The sequence below is a fragment of the Artemia franciscana genome, chromosome 4 (genome assembly GCF_032884065.1).
Source record: "Artemia franciscana chromosome 4, ASM3288406v1, whole genome shotgun sequence".
In the NCBI taxonomy this organism is placed as follows: Eukaryota; Metazoa; Arthropoda; class Branchiopoda; order Anostraca; family Artemiidae; genus Artemia; species Artemia franciscana.
The window spans coordinates 53,252,094-53,275,010 of NC_088866.1; the positions used below are offsets into that span (position 1 = coordinate 53,252,094).

The window sequence follows — 22,917 nt, forward strand, 5'->3', positions numbered from 1 at the left end:
TAAGGTATATAAAGGTATAAGGTTTCCGTATTTTACTGATGATTGTCTTCAACGAGTATCATGTTGGTGATTATAAGGATAATAGTATTCTGTATATGGAAATAATATTTATTGATAAGAAAAATCTCCTTTCGCGCATCGGAATACAAAAAATATGCCGAGCTTATACCTTATTTTCGTTACACCACCAAGGACGGTGAAAATCAAATCTGATCCTTTCAATTTATTAAATGGAAAATTACATAGCCACATGTACCTTAAAAAATCAAATAGTTCACGTTAACGAATTGTAGTGACCCGGCTTAATATTATGCGAAACTCTAGAAAATAGAATTTTGATACCTATAGTTACATCAAAAGAATCACATTTTTACGCTCATTTCTAAATATATAAGTTTCATCAAAGTTACGACCCTGAGAAAATTTACCTGATTTTAGAAAATAGGGGAAACACCCTCTAAAAGTTAAAGAGTCTTAACGAAAGTGACATCATCAGATTCAGAGTACCCTACTGTAGAAGTTTCAAGCTCCTATCTACAAAAAGTAGAATTTTGTATTTTTTTTTTCCCAGAAGACAAATCAAGGATGCGTGATTATTTGTTATTTTTTTCCCACGGGTGATTGTATGGACCCAGTTTTCTTAGATTGTCACAACAGGGCTCATTACAATGGAAATTAAAAGTTCTAGTGCCCGTTTTAAGTGCCCAAAGAAATTGGAGGGTACCTAGGCCCCCTCCCAGGCTCATTTTTTTCCCAAAGTCACTGGACCAAATTATGAGATAGCCATTTTGTTCAGCGTAGTTGAAAAACCTAATAATTATGTCTTTCAGGACCACTTAATCCCCCACAGTCCCCGAGGGAGGGGCTACAAGTTACAAACTTTATCCATTGTTTACATATAGTAATGGTTATTGGGACGGGTACAGACATTTTCAGGGGGACTTTTTCACGTTAAAGAGGGGTCGGAAGGAGGGAGTTACGCGGGAGGATATTTCCATGGAGGAATTTATAATGAGGGAGGATAATTTCCATGAAGGGGCCGCGAGATTTCTAGCATTATTTAAAAAAAACGAGAAAATAAATTAAAAAAAGTTTTTTTCAGGTGGAAGTAAGGAGCAGCAATAGAACCTAAAACAAACAGAAATTATTATGTATATAAGGGGGCTTGTGTCCTCCAAAATACCTTACTCTTTAGGCTAAGGTATTTTGTAGTAATTTCAACTATTTATTTTACGGCCTTTGTGATTTAGGGGTCATTCTTAAAGAATTGGGACCAAATTGAAGCTTTAATGTAGAGAGCTAGGTATTGACGAGGAGGAGAACCCCTTCATATACGTAATTAATATATAAAAATATAAAATTTTATTACGTAAGTTAATTCATAAGCTACGCATATTTATTGCTGATAGAAAATCTCGTAAAAAAAAGTTCTAGTTGCCTTTCTAAGTGACCAAAAATTGGAGTGCAACTACACCTAAGTGCAAGATTGGAGTCCTGCCCCTCCCTTTTTTTCAAAAAAAACGTCCGATCAAAACTATTAGAAAGCCATTTAGCCAAAAAAATTAATATGCAAATTTCGTTTTAATTATTCATGTGCGGTGAACCAAAATCAAACCAAGCATTAATTATGAAACGTCCAGAAACTAAATAAAAAAAAACAAGTTTTTTAACTGCAAGTAAGGAGCAACATTAAAAATTGAAACGAACAGAAATTATTCCGTATATGAAAGTGGTTGTCCTCTCCTCAAAGCCTCGCTCTTTACGCTAAAGTTTTTTATTGTTTTAAAAGTATAGTCAAACAGTTCGTGGTAACGAACTGTAGTAAGGAGAGACCCGGGTCAATAGTAAACGAAACTCTAAAAAATGGAATTTTGATACCAATAGCTACATAAAAAAAATTACATTTTAATGCTAATTTTAAATATGTAACTTTCATCAAGATTAGTCATACCTATCAAAAATTACGAGCCTGAGAAAATTTGCCTCATTTTAGAAAATAGGGGAAAACACCTCCTGAAAGTCATATGGTCTTAATGAAAATCATATCGTCAGATTCAGAGTATCAGAGAACCTTATTGAAGACAAATCACGGATGCGTGTTTATTTGTTTATTTGTTTGTTTTTTTTTATTTGCCTTTTTTTCCCCAGGGATGATCGTATCAAACCAGTGGTCCTAGAATGTCACGAGAGGGCTCATTCTAATGGAAATTAAAAGTTCTAGTACCCTTTTTAAGTTATGAAAAAAATTGGAGGGTACCTAGGCCCCCTCCCACGCTCATTTTTTCCCCAAAGTCACCGGATCAAAATTCTGAGATACCCATTTTATTTACCATAGTCGAAAAACTTAATAACGATGTCTTTGAGGACGACTTACTCCCCCGCAGTCCCCGTGGGAGGGGTTGCAAGTTACAAACTTTGACCTGTGTTAACATATAATAATGGTTACTGGGAAGTGTACGGACGTTTTCATGGGTGTGTTGTTGATTTGGGATGTTGAGTTGAGGGGGGGGGGGGGGTACGTGGGAGGATCTTTCCATGGAAAAACATCTCATGGGGGAAGAGACTTTCAATGAAGGGGGTGCAGGATTTTCTAGCATTATTTAAAAAAAAAACAATTAAAAAGTAAATATGAAAAGTTTTTTCTACTGAAAGTGAGGAGCAGCCTTAAAACTTAAAACGAGCGGAAATTATTACCCATATATGGGGTTTCCCTCCTCGTAATACCTCGCTCTTTACGCTAAAGTATTTTTAGTAATTTAACTATTTATTCTACGGCCTTTGTGATTCAAGGGTCATTCTTATGGAATTTGGACAAAATTTAAGCTTTAATGTAAAGAGCGAGGTATCGACGAGGGGTGAACCACGCAATAAAAACATACAAATATAGAAGTTCATTATGTAAGTTAATTCGTAAATTCCGTATATTTTTTACTCATGAAAATGTTCGTAAAAAATTAAAAGTTCTAGTTGCCTTTTTAAGTAATCAAAAAATTGGAGGGCAACTAGGCCTCCTCCCTCGCTCCTTTTTTCTCGAAATCTTCCGATTAAAACTATGAAAAAGCCATTTACCCAAAACAAATTAATATACAAATTTCGTTTTAATTATTTATGTGCGGAGAGCCAAGATCAAAACATGCATTAATTCAAAAACGTCCAGAAATTAAACAAAAAAAAAAACAAGTTTCTTTAAATGAAAGTAAGGAGCGACATTAAAACTTAAAACGAACAGAAATTACTCCGTATATGAAAGGGGCTTTTCGTGTTCAACGCCCCGCTCTTTACGCTAAAGTTTTTACTGTTTTAAGATGTAGAGTTAAGAGTAAGAGTCAAACTTTAGCGTAAAGAGCGAGGCGTTGAAGAGGAAAAGCCCCTTTCATATACGGAGTAATTTCTGTTCGTTTTAAGTTTTAATGTTCCTCCTTGCTTTCATTTAAAAAATTTGTTTTGTTATTTAATTGTGAGAAAGAGTCAAACTTTAGCGTAAAGAGCGGGACGTTGAGGAGGGGACAATTCCTTTCATATACGGAATAATTTCTGTTCGTTTTAAGTTTTAGTGCCGCTCCTTATTTGCAGTTAAAAACCTGTTTTTCTTTAATTTAATTACGAAAAAACAAGAATGTAATTTCGATGAGAATTAACCTATGCATGACGTTTGTTTTAGCAACAGGCGCCAAATTTAAAAAAAAGAAAAGAGGAAAAAAATGTGGATATAAAATCAGCAAAAAATTTGCTAAAACCAAATGGCACCAAATAGCTTAAGAAGATCTGGTTTTCCCTTGAAGGCATAGACACTTGTCTTTTGGAAGCGACAGTTGCGACAGATGGTTAATGTTTGGATGTTTAATGATAAAATGCGTTGGCAATTTAACAAACTAGTTTTGTGTATTTATTTTGACTATCCAATCTGGAAACTTGACAAAGATGAAATTCTGCCTCAATGCCTCAAACAGACTTAAGATGGGTCCGGAGGGGGGTATTGTTTTGTCTCCTTAGCATTTTAATCTTTAGATATCCCGTAGATCTCACTATGTGAAATGACATATGTTGTTTGGCGCAGGGTAGTCCGGTGTGGACATCAACTGTTGCTGCCCCATATGTGATAATTCTAAGCGTAATACTATTAGAACATTCGACCCCTATTTGGCCCCTACACCTTTAATGAGGGAATAGAACATAGAATCGAAGTTATCTAGAAGAAAGTTTTCAAGATTGTCTTTAAGCACAAATGGCCAATAATCACCCAGTAAAATAGGGCAAGATCGGTCACCCTAAATGATACAGGTTAGGTCCTCTATATCTGATTTGGTTGAAAGGCTCTATGTAAAGTGTGGAGCCAGAAGATATTCCCTCCAAAATAGAGCAAGCTCGGTCACCCTAAATGACGCATGTTTAGTCCATTATAGCAGATTTGGTTGAAAGGCTCTGTGGAGATATTCCCTTCAAAATGGGACAAGATCGGTCACCCTAAATGATGCATGCAAGGTCGTCTATATCAGATTTGGTTGAAAGGCTCTATGTGAAGTGTGGAGCCAGGAGCTATTCCCTCCAAAATAAGGCGAGATCGGTCACCCTAAAAGATACATGTTAGGTCCTCTGTATCAGATTTGGTTGAAAGGCTTTATTTGAAGTGTGGAGCCAGGAGCTATTCCCTACAAAATAGGGCAGGCAAGAGCGATCACCCTAAATGATACATATTTAGTCCTCTGTATTAGATTTGATTGAAAGGCTCTATGTGAAGTGTGGAGCCAGGAGATATTCCCTTCAAAATAGGGCAAAATCGATCACCCTAAATGATACATGTTAGGTCCTCTGTATCAGATTTGGTTGAAAGGCTAAATGTGAAGTGTGTATCCAGGAGCTATTCCCTCCAAAATATGGCAGGCATAATCGGTCACCCTAAATGATACACGTTTAGTCCTCTGTATTAAATTTGATTGAAAGGCTCTATGTTAAGTTTGGACCCAGGAGATATTTCCTACAAAATAGAGCAGGCTCGGTCACCCTAAATGATACATGCTAGGTCCTCTGTAGCAGATTTGGTTGAAAGGCCTCTATGCAAAGTGTTGAGTCCGGAGATAATCCCTCCAAAATAGGGCAATATCAGTCAACCTAAATGATGCATATTAGGTCCTCTATATCTGATTTGGTTGAAAGGCTCTATGTAAAGTGTGGAGCCAGAAGATATTCCCTCCAAAATAGAGCAAGCTCGGTCACCCTAAATGACGCATGTTTATTCCATATAGCAGATTTGGTTGAAAGGCCCTATGTGGAGTTTGGAGCCAGGAGATATTCCCTTCAAAATGGGACAAGATCGGTCATCCAAATTGATGCATGTTTAGTCGTCTATATAATATTTGGTTGAAAGGCTCTATGTGAAGTGCGGAGCCAGAGATATTCCCTCTAAAATAGGGCAGGATTGATCAACCTCAATGATATAGAGGTCCCTTATATCAGATTGTGGAGCGAGGAGATATTCCCTCAAAAATAGGACAAGATCAGTCAACCTAAATGATGCATGTTAGGTATTCTATAGCAGATTCGGTTGAAAGGCTCTATGTGAAGTGTGGAGCCAGAAGATATTCCCTCCAAAATAGAGCAAGCTCGGTCACCCTAAATGACGCATGTTTATTCCATTATAGCAGATTTGGTTGAAAGGCTCTATGTGGAGTTTGGAGCCAGGAGATATTCCCTTCAAAATGGGACAAGATCGGTCATCCAAAATGATGCATGTTTAGTCGTCTATATAATATTTGGTTGAAAAGCTCTATGTGAAGTGTGGAGCCAGGAGATATTCCCTCTAAAATAGGGCAGGATTGATCAACCTCAATGATATAGAGGTCCTTTATATCAGACTGTGGAGCGAGGAGATATTCCCTCAAAAATAGAACAAGATCAGTCAACCTAAATGATGCATGTTAGGTATTCTATAGCAGATTTGGTTGAAAGGCTCTATGTGAAGTGCGGAGCCAGTAGATGTTCCCTCCAAAATAGAGCAAGATTGGTCACCCTAAATGATACATGAAAGGTCCTCTATATCATATTTGGTTAAAAGGCTCTATGTGAAGTGTAGAGCCAGGAGATATTCCCTCCAAAATGGGGAAGATTGGTCAACCTAAATGATGCATGAAAGGTCCTCTATATCATATTTGGTTGAAAGGCTCTATGTGAAGTATGGAGCCAGGAGATATTCCCTCCAAAATAGGGCAAGATTGGTCAGCCTAAATGATGCGTGTTAGGTCCTCTATGTCAGATTTGATTGAAAGGCCCATGTGAAGTGTGGAGCCAGGAGATGTTATGTTTAGTTATACCTATCAAAGGTTACGAACCTGAGAAAAGTTTTCCTGATTTTCGAAAAAAGAATTCATTAGAATTCCTAAAATTCATAGAATCTTAATGAAAATCACAATATCAGATTCAGCGCATTAGACATCCCTACTGTAGAGGTTTTAAGCTCTTATTTGCATAAAAATAGAATTTTCCAATTTTTGCCAGAAGAATTTTGTTTATTTGTGAGAGGAATTTTGTTTATTTGTTTGTTTTGTTTGTTTGTTTTCCTCTGGGGTGATTGTATCAACCCAATAAGCCTAAAACATCGAGAAGGGGTCCGTTCCATCGGAATTATAAAGTTCTAGTGCCCTTTTTAAGTGACCAAAAAATTGGAGGGTAACTAGGCCCCTTCTCACGCCACTTTTTCCACGACATCGTCTGATCAACTTGTTCAGCGCAGTTAAAAGACCTAATAACTACGTTTTTGGGGATAGCATGACCCCTCATAACCCCTGGAGAAAGGTCTTAAATGTCCATTGTGTACGTATAGTATTTGTATAGCATTAGTATTTTGGAAAATATGCATGTATTTTTCGTGCGTGGAGGGGAGGACAAATTTTTTTGCCGAGAGGAATTTGCTCGTGGAGAATTTTCCATGGAGAGGAAACTTTTCCAGAGAGTGAACTTTTCACAGGGAATTGTATATACTGGGGGAATTTGCCAGAATTCCTATACAAAATTTCTTTTTATGCACTGTTTTATCTTTACTGAATCAATTTTACGCGTGGACCTGTTAAAAGTAATTGTCCGGGATACTCTTCTATCAGGATTGAATTGTCCAGAGGATATTGGAGGTTTTTTTTTCCTTTGAGGTGGAGATTTCCTGGCGTTATTTCCAAAACGATCAGAAGTTAAATTAACGAAAAACAAGTTTTTTTTCTACTTATAGTAAGGAGTAATATTAAAACTCAAAACGAGCAGACATTATTGCGTGTACGATGGGATTTCCTTCTCCTCAACATCTTGCTCTTAGTGCCAAAGTTTAAAATTGTTCCAATTCTTTGAAAACGACTCTAGAAACACAAGAGTAATTTAATTAGAACATAAGTAACTTTTTTTTCAAATGTCAAAAAAATTTAGTCTAAGGAGCTAGGTTTTGAGGAGAGGGACAATATCTTCATAAACGCAATAGTTTCATTTTGGTTTAAATTTAATATTGCTCCTTAGTTTCAGTTGAAAAAACTTGTTTTTTCTTATTTAATTGGCAAATATAAGAGAGATTCTGCGATATTAAGAAGCTACGGAAATACAGAAAATTGCTAAAATTACTAAAACAATTACTAAAATAATTAAAATAAAATTACGTAAAATTATTAATATTATTATATTAAATATAGAAAAACCTTAATCGTTGATTTTACGGCAAAAAGAAAAACTATCTTCAGAGTTAGATCCCGTCCCTAGACAAGCTGGACCACTCCCGGAAGAATATCTCGTCCGGCTTTGTTTAGTTGGCCCCACGTGTTGATACTTGTTATTGTACTAGTTAAGCAGCTACACCTGTTTTTCAGAACACCTACTAATTGCAACTACCTATACAACCAGTAAATCCGCAATTTAACTATCAATTACTCTAAGGACACGAAAGCAAGCAAATTAGCGGCATTGAATTTCTTTTATTCGTATATTGCCGAGTTGAGATACTACTTATTATCGCTTCATTAATTCTAACCGTTTTGTGCCGGAAAAAATAGCTGAAACGGATCATGTGCTCTGAATCAAGCAATGACCTTAACTTTTATAACTAAAATGTCTATGGTCAGCGCCCAGAATAGTTGTGACGAAAAACGCAGTGGGAAAAATTAGTTGAGCACATTGTTCCCTCTGGTGCACCCTGGTAGTTGTTATATAGTTGATTATTACCGAAATTTTGGTTTAACTGATTCTTAAAAATAGTCGAAGTTATAAATTGGTTTGGATATGAACCTATTAGGTATGAAGGTGCAACAATTTGGAAGGTGAGTTGTTAGATATATTTTGGGGAAGGAGCAGACCAGAAATTAGATAAAAAAATATATTTTACATTCAATCTTCAGCTGCTCCATATCTGCTGGCTAGTATCAGGGAGTCGGTCACTTTTTACGGGTTTAAAAATAAATTGAAGACATTTTATTTATGTAATAGATTTTGAACGGCAGGAGGTTTATGATGTTTTTTTTTGCAGTTTTTTGGGGTGGGTTGGGGGCTGAAACCGGTAAATAATATTTAATGGGATTATTTTGTTGTGTTGTGTTCATGTGTATGTGTTGCTGTTTTTTATTTATAAGATAGGCTAGGTGGATAATCATTAGTTGTTTAGATATTTATTTATAAGATATAAATCATAACATGAATCTGCAGCACAAGTCCTTAGGACTTTATTTTTGCTGCAATAATTTATTAGTGTTGTCATTTTTATTTATGTTTATATCGTGGATAAAAATAAAACCTACCTACCTACATACCTACGTAATTATAAACTCTCAGAAGAGCCAAAAAAAAACTTATAACTTTTACTATTCCTTCTGACAACCGTAAAACAAAAAGGGATCGGTACGTAAAATCAGTACATATCCATCCGTTTTGTTTCACGGTTATCGTCGCGGATAAAAAGTTGCGGGGTTTTTATTTTGCTCTTCCAAAAATTTACAATCATGGAAATATGTCCTTTTCATACGCGACTGACGCGTTGCTCTTTTCGAATATAAGGCTACACTGAGGAGCTGTCCTCCTCTGAAGGAAACATATAGCCTAAACAAAATATAAGTGGTGCAATTCTACAATTTGTGCTTTTTCCAAATATCATGGTCGCCTTTTTGACAATGCCCCTCAGCCTCCTAATAGTCCCTTATATAGCCATGATAATATATTTCTTAGTTTTTTTTCCTCTTGAAATGCGTCAAATAACAGATAGCTCGTTTTTGACTCACTGGAATTCACTTTTGCCAGAGTGATTACAGCTGAAATGTGGGTGACAATTTTATTTGGAATGATTTAGAAATGGGGGTAACAGTGGATGAAAACATGATGATTTGACCTCGCTCTTTGCGAAAAAGTTTTTTAATACTTTAAAAAAAAGATTCATGTTGTTTTAAATAACCGATCATTGTCTTACAAGAGTCATTCTTGAAGAACTCGGATAAAAAGTAAACTTTAGCGTAAAGATTGAGGTATTGAGGAGGGGATAACCTTCCTCACATACGTACTAATTTCCGTTCGTTTTAAGCCATAATGTTGTTCTTTACTCTCAGTTGAAAGTTGTTTTTTTAATTTAATTTCTGATCGTTTTTTAAAATGGAGCAAAATCCGGCTTCGCCCAAATGAAAATATCTTTTAGAGAATTCAATTCCGATGAAAATTCACCCCGGGCAGTTACCATGAACATCTCCGCATGTGAAATTAAGTCAGCAAGGAGAAAGTAAGACAAATAAAAATAATTTCGTATAGGAATTCTGGCAAATTCCCCCTAAAAGAAACTTCCGGAAACTTCCTTCCTCAAGAAAAATTATTCTCGGTGAAAGTTACCCAGCAGAAAATTCACCCTCACCCATCCCAAAAATGTATGCATGCTTCCCAATAGCAAACACTATGCGTAAAAAATGCGCAAATGTCGTACAGTAAAGATCTTTCCCCAGGGGTCGTGGGGAGAAGGGGGTCTTGCTATCTTCAAAGGCTTAGTTATTGGACCTTTCAATTATGCTGAACTATAACTATCAAAAAGCATTATTCAAAAAGTAATAGCAATTTACTGAAAACTCTAGCTTGAGATTTTTAGAGATTTGTTTACCAGAATTTCCAATAGTTTGAAGAAACTGTACGAGTTTTCCAAGTAAAATTGTACCGTAAGAGGCCAGTTTCTACTATCTGAACACCCGGTTAAAAGTTTGATATAACAAGAATAAATTATTCGATAAACCAAAACTTGAACAGACATCCGAGTAAGAAAGGAGCAAGTAAAACCAAAATGTATAAGAAAATGTATATTGTACCCACAAATTCCCAAATGTACCGCGTTGCACCAAGGCCCCTAAATTGTACCAAAAACAGTACAATTGTACCGCTTGGCCGAAGATCGTTGAGAGGCTTATAAGTTAGTCTTGCTTACTTAATTCTCATACAAGGGGGGCGTTGAATTCTTCGTCAGCCCTCTCAACTCCGGGCGGTCTTTAGCAAGACCATCTGCGTTTGACAGCAAAGTTCCAGCTTGGTCCAGGAAATTCCCGATATTAACCGTTCACCGAACTTGTGTATATCTCTTGGAGGCTTCCAGCTATTACTGATTGGTTCAAAGTTTTATTAATAGAACTGTGCTCATCTGTATTTTTCTGATCGCCAATAGAGAATCAGATGGAATAGAAAACTGAAACAGAACAGAGTACAGGAAAGATCAGGAATTTTAGAACTTATAAATTAGAAAGAACTATAAATTATAGACTAATAAATTTTATTAATTGTATTAAAAAAAATTAATAGTTGGCTCAAATTCTTCAATACTGAAAGATAGAAAAATGAAAATTATTTTCATCATATTCTAGGTACGCATACAGGATTTGTTTCAAGACGAAGAGGGATGACACGTCAATAAAGGAAAAAAAGAGGTATGCCAGCTATATGAAAAACATTGAATGTAACCATGAAAATATTGGGGTTTAAGGAATAGGTGGGGATTAAAAACCTTATCTATAAATGTCTGTTCTATTTCTTTTTTAATCTATTAGGCCATTGAGAACTAATTTACTGTTTCAGCATGGTCCCTGTAATATTTTGGCTATCAATGGCAAATTTCAACGAAGCGCAACCTGATTCTCAAGAAATTTTGGCTGCTGAATTTGAATCTGATTTTAATGCCAGAGAAAACCCGCTATTTCAAGAATTGGAACTGGACGTTGCAACAGATTCAGCCCCTATTGACGACGGGTTTACTGAATTTTTCCAGGAAACGCCAGACTTAGATACAAATTTACAGTGAGTATTCTTTTTAATAAACTCTTAATAAAAGATGATTTTCATTAAAAAACTAGAAAGTTTAGAAATGTTAAAATGTGAAATAAACTGAAAAAATGTATTTGTCGGCTTTATTTTCGTTTTTGCAATATTTGCAAGTAAGTCAACCACATGGAGATACAAAAACGAAACAAAAACCAGATGAAGTGATAGAGAACACTTAAGGACCATCTCCCTCTAAAATACAACATAAATAAAAAAAAATTAACACAAAAAATATTTGTAACCTGAATGATTAACGACTCCTTGATTGAATAATGAAACTTGAATAACGATTGAATAAAAAAAATTAATTTGTGAGAGTGGATTTAATAATAATTACATTAGTGATGCTCTTGTCGAAATATTATCAGGTTTAGAGTTATTTTGAACGGGGGGGGGCATAATCACCAGAAACTTCTAGGCCTTCGTTGCTAAGGAAATGTGAAGTTTGGCGGCAGAATTTGGTCTGCTTCACTGATTAAAGTTTTGTGGGAGCAACATTTTGACTTGATCACTTCGTCATTGACTAAAGTCATTAGAATTCTCCTTGCATCCGAAATCTTTACTAATAATAGTACCTAGGTAAGTGAAGCTATCCACTCAATGAAAGTTCTTAAGCCGAACTGGCCAGACATGACAATAAACAACTAAGAGAGATAAAACTCTACAAAAAGAAAACTTCAAACGAGACGACGGCCAGTAGAGAGGAAAGTCTAAAACAACACGGATATTTCGCCTGTATCCAAACAAGGCATCTTCAGCACAAAATCAAAAATTAAAAGAAAACTAATCTAAAAACAAATAAAAACCACCTCCAATAATAATAAATACAATTGTCGCCACGTAGGGAAAAGCAGCTATTTGAGTTACTTCAATGAGAACCAAAGAGCAACTCGGTTGAGAATCAAAGAGCAACTAAAGAGCAAGAGCATCCATATAAAATCGGATAAAACACAACCCTGCTTAACTCTTTATTCAATACGAAACCAGCTACTAACCTCATTTTCTATTTAATCGCAGATATTTTATTCTCGTATCGTTTAAATGAAACGCATGCTTAAAATCTATAATGCTGAGGACTAAAGGTGTTTGATAACTCAGGAACTTCTCAATTATTGATGGAAGCTAAAGAATTTGGTCCTCCCCTCTTATTAAGACCACATTGTTCTGCTCTTAAAACTTTATCTTCAGCGTCTCTAAGTCTAAAATATATCATCATGCTAAATAATGTGCTTCCTACAGAAACCAGACAAAGGTCTCTGTAATTATCACACTCATCCTTATCACCTTTCTTAAACAGGGGTTTAATTAAAGTTTCCCTAAAATTGCTTGGTACTTCCCCCTTTTCAAAAATTATATTCATAATATTCAGTAATTTATCTCTAATTTTACAGCCACCCTATTTAAAACTTGTTTACCACACTATCAGTATCATCACTTGGTGCCTTATTGTTTTTTTTAATCTTTTTTTGAAAAAGGACTAAAAATCCTGAATACAACCCTTTATTCAGGTGCTTTTACACCAAAGGACCAACTTTAAGCCTCTCTTGATAAAAAATCTTATCTGGGTTGAATTCAAATGAAGTGTGATATTCCTGACTTCCTACAAATAAATTGACAGGTAGAGGGGTTGCGGTGGATCCGTGGCCATAGTGTGACTATTTTGCCTGGACTTCAGACAGGTAAATTCCTGACATTTTCTGTTGGGTGAACGACTTCGTCACTTTTGTTCTTTGAATTGAAATAAAGTCAATTTTTCAAGATTATGGTTCATCGCGCAATAGACTTCTTTGTTTTGTTTTTCCACAAAACTGGTTTCCCATTTTGCAATGTGCTTGTAAAGTGACTGACTTGTCAAGGTTGTTTTTAGCAAAGAATAAGGAACTGATGAATTATGACTGAATGCTTGTTTTAACTGCTCCTTCAAAGAAATGGTGTCAGTTAGGGCGGGGTCGACCCACCCCTAAATGTATTGAAAAATACCCCTTTTTGGTATTTTCACTGAAAAATGGCTTTGTTTAGTATTTTCGTTGACAAAATGAAAAACATCATATCTGAATTCCCTAGAATTAGAAAAACACATTTTGCCTCCCTCCCCTCTCTACTTGTCCATGAACTGACACAACTTCTCCTAAGCATATTTAAATACCTCGATCGGGTATATTAGTAAATACATACTCTACCACGTGTTGGATAAAATGTTTTAGCAGTTGTACAAGCAATTCACGATGGGGGGGGGTACCAGCATATAGGGGAGGAGAGTAACTTGTACGATATACTCCCTACCGCTCAAGAAATAAAGCAAGGTTAGTCCTTATAAATTATACCTAAGTATGATAAAAATATAATATTTTACAAACACATTGGACTATATATTTACACATTAAGGGGTAGTGGTAAAGTACAGCGGGTTGGCATGCAAAATGTGTTAGCTACAGTTATTCTGATATTATGAAGTGAGATTTGTTTTCTGACTTCACACTGTCCAAATACTTTATCCCCTCCCCCCCGCTTAATGTGGAAATATATAGCCCAAATTGTATATTTCTCATTTACTATGTCATTTCTCTTTGTCTTTTCTCACGCTAAGTTGAAAGAAACTAGCGAAAGAAATCGGTGTACAGTGCGTCAATGCATGAACAACTTGAGCTGTAGGGGGTATATCATACAAGTAATGGTTTTATTATTAATGCCTCATTTTTATTTGGCATCTTACCAAAAAGACATTTTACCATTACAAGAGAATGGCTTTTCAACACAGCATAGGTAAACAGCCTTTCAAATTGGCTGATCCGTTTGACATTTTGCCCTAAAAATGTCAAACAGCTATCCGAAAAAGTGGATCTAAGGCTAAGGGAGCTACAGGGGACAAAAAGTACCCAGAAGGAGGGGGGGTTTGCCTTCCAAACACTAATGAACTATAGAAAGGCCGATAGAATTTTTAATCAGACGAACCCCTCCCACGTTTTTATTACTTCTTCTTCCACAAAAAGTAGCCACACAATTGCATGAGAAGCTCCTTGCTCTTTATAAAGTCAAGTCTATAGCGTTGAGTCTAAAATTATTCTTGTGTTCGTTTTCGATTTCACGTTTTTTCCACATATTGATTTCTTTGTGCATCGGGGATATGATACTTATATCAATCAGGTAAAAACGATGCATCGAGCATTATCAGATTTTTTCCTATTTCAAGTCATCTTAGCGGAAGAAGAAAAAAAAATCAATATCTTGTAGCTTCGAATTTAAAAAAAAAAAAACGTCTGTTTGAATATTAGACTAAAGATACTAAAATCGAAGAGTTTCTGCTTCACACCATCTGCTTTGGATACCTTGCTCGATATTTTGATATATATTACACAAGAAAAAACCTTTAAATTTTTTTAGCAAGTCTTAGTAAAGAACAAGTCGCGTTGTCATCACTTTTGCTCAAACCGCTCTTTAAAGTAACTACCAGCTCTTTAAAGTATCCAAAGAAGCAACTTTTTAAAAGACAATTATGCTGAAAAGATATGTATGCTGCATCATCTTGTAAATGAAGATGAATTTGCTGCCAAAAACTGAAGTTTATTTTAATGATGAAGATCAGTCATGAGTGCCGTCATCAATGGTTATAACCTACTATTTATGGTCTCACTTTTAATTCGCCCCTTGTCAAAAGATACGTTTGCTACACCTTGTTGTGAATGAAGATGCATTTTTGTCAAAAATTGCAGTTTATTTCAATGATGATGGTCAGCCATGAGTGACGTCATCAGTGGTAGTAGCTTACCGTATATGGCGTCATTTATGATCCATCCCTTGCCAGAAGATACATGCGCTACATCATCTTACATATGAAGATACTTTTTTTTCAAAAATCGGATTTTATTTTTATGATAGTCAGCCATGAGTGACTCCATCAATGGTTATAACCTACTATTTATGGTCTCATTTTTAATTCGTCTCTTGTCAAAAGATACGTTTGCTACACCATATTGTAAATGAAGATGCATTTTTTGTCAAAAATTGCAGTTTATTTTAATGATGATGGTCAGCCATGAGTGACGTCGTCAATGGTTGTAGCTTACCGTATGGCGTATATGGCGTCATTAATAATCCATTCCTTGCCAGAAGATACATGTGCTACATCATCTTGAATATGAAGATACATTTTTTTTTATCAAAAATTGAAGTTTATTTTAATGATGGTGACGTCATCAGTGGTTATAACCTAATGTATACAGTGTCATTTGTAATTCATCTCTTGTCAAAAGATACGAGGCCTTCATCATCTTGTATATGAAGCTGCATTTTTTTCAGAGATTGCAGTTTTTTAAAGATCACGGTCAGCCATAAGTGATGTCATCAATGCTTATAACCTATCATATACGGCGTCATTTGTAATTCATCCTTTGTCAAAAGAATACCCGTGCTATAACATCTTGTAAATGAAGGTGCAGTTTTTGGTCGAAAATTGTATTTATTATAATGTTCCGTTTTGTTAGTTACTGAAAACACTAGATATTTTAGATTTGTTTCAATCAAGTCCTTAAACAGCCTTCTATGATTTTTCACTGCCTGACTAGCGGCGGGAAGAGAAAAAAGGAAAAAGTGATTTTCCTTGTTTTTCAAGGGGGAGGGGGGAGGGGTGCTGCAAGTTTTTTTCCTGATTGAGAAGTTTTCAACAATAGCAATTCCAAGTGTGTACTTTTTACCTTGATCCGACGCCATTTTTGAGGGGTTTCAGGCTTTTCTTTTAACTCCCATATTTCTTTTCACTTCAAAAGTTTTCTAAAGTGTTTTTAAATTTTTCCTTATTATGCACCGTAGTTCTTTTTTTTTTTTTGCTTAATTGTGCCTATAGTGGTAGCCATGAAAGTCAAATTATAAAATTTTGGGTTGGTTTTGAGCGACAAAAATGTTAATCTATCTATATATATATAAACAAGTTGTCTGTGTGTGTGTGCGTGTGTGTCGAGTGACGTCATGTTTGTGTGTCGACTGACGTCATGTTAGTTGACTGACGTCATTTTAAGGATTGAGCTGTATGCATCATGAAGTTGTTTGTTGACTGACGTCATGTTTGTCAACTGATGAAATTACATACCGGGACACCGGGACACAAATGACGACCGGGACACAGGGAATATAAATGACGACCGGGAACCTCAAAGACAAATTACAGACTGGGACACCCGGACACAAATCACGACCGGGACACAGGGAATATAAATGACGACCGGGACACAGGGACACAACTACAACGGGGACGCCGGGGGCACAGGCGGGATATATAAATGACGACCGGGATACGGGGATTGTTCGAATAGAAATTGCAGACCGGGACACCGGGACACAAATGACGACCGGGACACAGGGAATATAAATGACGACCGGGACACTCAATGAGAAATTACAAACTGGGACACCGGGACGCAAATGACGACCGGGACACAGGGAATATAAATGACGACCGGGACACAGGGACACATCATTAGAATAATGAGGTATAGATCTGAATACGGATTGTTTTTCCCATGGACAATTATATGTTGCATGTTCAAGAGTCAGTAAACCTGACAATCTATTTATATGCATACACAATGGGACAGCGAAGAATGTTGTATATTCGCATGTTTTACGTAGTTAAAAACATATATATATATATATATATATATATATATATATATATATATATATATATATATATATATATATTCAAAGGTGGGACACAGGGACACAACTACAATGGCGCATAACGACTTACGCGCGCGGGGGGCTTGGGGGGGGGCGCGAAGCGCCCCACCAACTAGGTGTTGGGGTGGAGCGAAGCGCCACCCCAACAGCTAGTCTATCTATATAAAAATAAGTTGTCTGTGTGTTATGTCTGTCGAGTGACGTCATGTCATCATTTCGTCATGTCGTCCTGTTTGTTGTGACGATGAGTCATTAAAAGTATTTAAGAAAATCGTTCAAAGACAAATTTTTATTGTAAGAAGATCGTGAACGGAAAAATGTTTAATAGTAAAATGACTGAAGAACCTACAATGGCAACAGCGGAGGAAGCTGCTCAAAGAGTCTATGCCAAAAAACTTGCGGCTGATAGAGAAAGTAAGAAAAGAAAGCGTGCCGAGGAATCACAAGAACAGCATGAAAACAGGCTTGCGGCTAAAGAACGCAAAACCGCGCAGTTAGATGAAAATCCACCTGGACAGCGAGAGTCAAAACATATCAAAACTGAAAATGATAGCGATGATGATTGGGTTTGGCATTTTGACTTGGATAAGGTCCTCAATGCCTACCAGATTTTAGTTAAAAAAACAAAGGTTCGGCGATATGTATTCCATAGTGACGCTGAAAAATAAAGAAGAAAAAGAAAACTGGAGAAAGAAAAAAGGTAAAAAACTAAAAAAAAATAAAAGGAAAAAACACTCAAAGAGAAATTACAGACCGGGACGCAAATGACGAACGGGACAGAGGGAATATAAATGACGACCGGGACACTCAAAGAGAAATTACAGACTGGGATACCGGGACACAAATGACGACCGGGACACAGGGAATATAAATGACGACCAGGACACAGGTATTTAAGAAAATCGTTCAAAGACAAATTTTTAATTGTAAGAAGATCGTTGAAAGAGAAATTTCTAATTGTAAAATGACTGAAGAACCTACAATGGCAACAGCCGAGGACGCTGCTCAAAGAGTCTATGCCAACAGACTTGCGGCTGATAGAGAAAGTAAGAAAAGAAAGCATGCCGAGGAATCACAAGAACAGCGTGAAAACAGGCTTGCGGCTGATAGAGAAAGTAAGAAAAGAAAGCGTGCCGAGGAATCACAAGAACAGCATGAAAACAGGCTTGCGGCTAAAGAACGCAAAACCGCGCAGTTAGATGAAAATCCACCTGGACAGCGAGAGTCAAAACATATCAAAACTGAAAATGATAGCGGTGATGATTGGGTTTGGGATTTTGACCTGGATAAGGTCATCAATGCCTACCAGATTTTAGTTAAAAAAAAAAAACGAAGGTTCGGCGATATGTATTTCATATTGACGCTGAAAAATAAAGAAGAAAAAGAAAACTAAAAAAAGAAAAAGGTAAAAAACTAAAAAAAAACTAAAAAGAAAAAACAGTCAAAGAGAAATTACAGACCGGGACACAAATGACGACCGGGACAGAGGGAATATAAATGATGGCCGGGACACTCAAAGAGAAATTACAGACTGGGATACCGGGACACAAATGATGACCGGGACAGAGGGAATATAAATGACGACCAGGACACAGGGACACAACTACAACAGGGACGCCGGGGGCACAGGGGGATATATAAATGACGACGGGGACACAGGGAATGTTCGATTAGCAATCACCATCAACAAAGCTCAAGGGCAATCGTTAGAAAAATGCGGTATAGATCTGAATACGGATTATTTTCCCATGGACAATTATTATGTTGCATGTTCAAGAGTTGGTAAACCTGACAATCTATTTATATGGACAGACAATGTGACAGCAAAGAATGTTTTATATTCGCAAGTTTTACGTAGTTAGAAATATATATATATATATATATATATATATATATATATATATATATATATATATATATATATATATACTAGCTGTTGGGGTGGCGCTTCGCGCCACCCCAACACCTAGTTGGTGGGGGCGCTTCGCGCCCCCCCCAAGCCCCCCCGCGCGCGTAAGTCGTTACGCGCCATAATAGTTACGCGCCATTGTAGTTGTGTCCCTATGTCCCACCTGTGAATATAGATATATATATATATATATGGTTTTAACTACGTAAAACTTGCGAATATACAACATTCTTTGCTGTCCCATTGTCTTTGCATATAAATAGATTGTCAGGTTATCCCCCTGTTTCCCCCGGTGTCCCCGTTGTAGTTGTGTCCCTGTGTCCCGGTCGTTATTTATATTCCCTGTGTCCCGGTCGTCATTTGTATCCCGGTGTACCGGTCTGTATATACATTCGTTTTTTAGTTTTGTTTTTCTCCTTTATTTTTTTCCTTTTTTTTTCTTTTTTAGTTTATTTAGATTTTTAGATTTTTTAGTTTTTTTATTAGTTTTTAGTTTTTTTTTCTTTTTAGTTTTTTTGTAGTTTTTACCTTCTTTTTAGTTTTGTTAATTTTTTTTTTTACTTGTGTCCTGGTCGTCATTTATACTCCCTGTGTCCCGGTGCTTTGTTGATTGCTAATCGAACATTCCTTTTGTCCTGGTCGCTTTCTCTTTGAGTGTCGTCATTTATTTTTTTCTTTTTTAGTTCTTTTAGTTTTTACCTTTTTTAGTTTTTTTTTAGTTTTTAGTTTTTTTAGTTTTTTACCTTTTTTTAGTTTTTTTAGTTTTTTAGCTTTTTTATTTTTTTTATTAGTTTTTAGTTTTTTTGTAGTTTTTGCCTTTTTTTTTAGTTTTTTGTCCTGGTCGCTTTCTCTTTGAGTGTCGTCATTTATTAGTTTTTTCCTTTTTTTTTTAGTTTTTTATTGGTTTTTACCTTTATTTTAGCTTATTTTTCAGTTTTTTCCTTTTTTTTAGTTTTTTTTTATTTTTTATTTTTTTTAGTTTTTTACCTTTTTTTAGTTTTTTTAGTTTTTTTAGTTTTTTAGCTTTTTTACTTTTTTTATTAGTTTTTAGTTTTTTTTTGTAGTTTTTGCCTTTTTTTAGTTTTTTCAGTTTTTTTTTTAGTTTTTTATTGGTTTTTACCTTTATAGTTTTTTTAGTTTTTTAGCTTTTTTATTTTTTTTATTAGTTTTTAGTTTTTTTTGTAGTTTTTGCCCTTTTTTAGTTTTTTCAGTTTTGACGTCACCTAATCCAGTTTTTTCAGGTGACGTCACCTGACACATCCATCCACACATCCATCCACACATCCACAGACAGACAACTTATTTTTATATATATAGATATATATATATATACATATATATGTATATATATATATATCTTGATTCACAGGTGGGACACAGGGACACAACTACGATGGCGCGTAACGACTTACGTGCGCGCGGGGGCTTGGGGGGGGGGCGAAGCACCCCCACAAACTAGGTGTTGGGGTGGCGCGAAGCGCCACCCCAACAGCTATTGTATCTAATAATTCTTTCGTCGACAAATGCTGTATATAGATTACTGGAGTGGAAGTTTGTTAATTTTCGCCTACTTCCATTCTAGTTTTTTTTGGATATCAATTTATATGGATATCAAGGTAAATGACTATAGTTATATGGATATATTGAAAAAAAATCACCTTGCTCGTGGGCTCTAGAAGTTTTAACATCCCCGGAGGCATGGCTATTAAAGCTCTAGACTATTTTGAATGTAATACCTTTGAAGTTTCCACTTCATACCCTCAGCCCTTCCTCAGATATTGCTGATGCGACGACCAGATATTGACGACCAGCATGAACGTAGTGTATTATCCTTGTGTTTGATATCCCTCTTAACAATTGCTAAAGAATAGGGATTGTAAACAATGAGCAACTTGTATAGCCTAGACTCTTTGCCCCGGGAGCTGTAGGGGTTACGTCAACCACAATTGTTCAGTTATTTGACCTTTATAAATTTTGAACAAAATGGTTGCCTCAAATTTCTGATCAGATGTCTTTGGGGGAAAGGGGGCTGACCGCCCTCCGATTAATTTCGGTTCCTTAAAAGCCCGAGTCGTCGTATCTTAACATTTTGAGGATGCCCCAGGCCTAGTTCCCGGGTAGCCTTCTACTCTTTTCCTAGCCATTAGAAAAGTTCAAATAGCATGTAAAGTTTCGGCTTAATTTGCCACCGACAGTTATTCTAGGTTGCCAAACATTGAAACGCAAATAATGCAAGAGCCTTTAAAGGGGGCACGCTTAGGAAGAGAGGGGAAAATATTTGGTAGTTCAGCCTCTGTTTGCTGTGAATTCTGTTTGGTTGAAGTTTCTTTTCTGTAAATTTATTATATTATTATTATTATTATTATTATTATTATTATTATTCTCATTATTATGTTATTAACTATTATATTAATTATTAATTATTATATTAATTATTATTATTATTATATTATATACTAGCTGTTGGGGTGGCGCTTCGCGCCACCCCAACACCTAGTTGGTGGGGGCGCTTCGCGCCCCCCCAAGCCCCCCCGCGTGCGTAAGTCGTTACGCGCCATATTAGTTACGCGCCATTGTAGTTGTGTCCCTATGTCCCACCTGTGAATATAGATAGATATATTATATATATATGTTTTTAACTACGTAAAACTTGCGAATATACAACATTCTTTGCTGTCCCATTGTCTGTGCATATAAATAGATTGTCAGGTTTACCGACTCTTGAACATGCAACATATAATGGTCCATGGGAAAACAATCCGTATTCAGATCTATACCTCATGATTCTAATGATTGCCCTTGAGCTTTGTTGATGGTGATTGCTAATCGACCATTCCCAGTCTCGGTGTCCTGATCGTCATTTATATCCCCCTGTGCCCCCCGGCGTCCCCGTTGTAGTTGTGTCCCTGTGTCCCGGTTCATTTATATTTTTTACTTATGTCCGGGTCATTATGGCTTATGTATGGTCATTTATATTCCCTGTGTCCCGGTCGTCATTTGTATCCCGGTGTCCTGGTCTGTATATACATTCGTTTTTTAGTTTTGTTTTTCTCCTTTATTTTTTTCCTTTTTTATTTTTTTTCTTTTTTAGTTTATTTAGATTTTTAGATTTTTAGTTTTTTTATTAGTTTTTGTTTTTTTTTTCTTTTTAGTTTTTTCGTAGTTTTTACCTTCTTTTTAGTTTTTTTAGTTTTTTTTTTACTTATGTCCTGGTCGTCATTTATACTCCCTGTGTCCCGGTGCTTTGTTGATTGCTAATCGAACATTCCTTTTGTCCCGGTCGCTTTCTCTTTGAGTGTCGTCATTTATTTTTTTCTTTTTTAGTTCTTACCTTTTTTTAGTTCTTTAGATGAAATTTTTTTTTAGTTTTTTTTCCTTTTTTTCTTTTCAGTTTTTTATTGGTTTTTACCTTTTTTTTTAGCTTTTTTAGTTTTTTTTCGTTTTTTCTTTTTACTTTTTTTTTAGTTTTTATCTTTTTTATTTTTTTTTATTTTTATTCTTAATTTTATTAGTTTTCTTTTTCTCTTCTATTTTTCAGTTTTTTCCTTTTTTTTAGTTTTTTTTTTAGTTTTTAGTTTTTTTATTTTTTTACCTTTTTTTAGTTTTTTTAGTTTTTTAGCTTTTTTATTTTTTTTTATTAGTTTTTAGTTTTTTTTTGTAGTTTTTGCCTTTTTTTAGTTTTTTCAGTTTTTTGTTTAGTTTTTAGTTTTTTACCTTTTTTAGCCTAACCAGGATTTGAACCTGGGACCTTCATTCTCCGTTCTGACACCCTCTCTCACCGAGTGACTACTCCAGCATGTTCATTTTGGTGTTTTAAATGGTATATTATTAACCAAATTAATGTGTTTTACAATATACTAAGCATCGTCATAACAAAAATGATGGCAACTAATTTCATGACGTCAGCCGAAACATGACGTCACCTGATCCATCCACTGATCCACACACAGACAACTTATTTTTATATATATAGATTAATACAATTCCAGTGACAACTCATCTACAAAACAAACTATGAAAAAACGGAGTTCTATCTCATC

The 22,917-nt window shown here is 35.7% G+C and overlaps 1 protein-coding gene across 2 annotated transcripts in view; it reads left to right on the forward strand.

Annotated features, from left to right (window-relative positions):
* LOC136026586 (uncharacterized) overlaps nt 1-22,917 on the forward strand; it is a 91,697-nt gene that overhangs the window by 1,662 nt on the left and 67,118 nt on the right. The window contains exons 1-2 of one of the 2 annotated variants that reach the window (XM_065703293.1): nt 7,927-8,285; nt 11,053-11,271. In XM_065703293.1, coding sequence (XP_065559365.1) covers nt 8,248-8,285; nt 11,053-11,271 — 257 coding nt within the window. In that variant the 5' untranslated portion in view covers nt 7,927-8,247. Of the gene's footprint in view, nt 1-7,926; nt 8,286-11,052; nt 11,272-22,917 lie in introns of those variants that run through there. The other variant, XM_065703294.1, reaches the window with a different exon arrangement.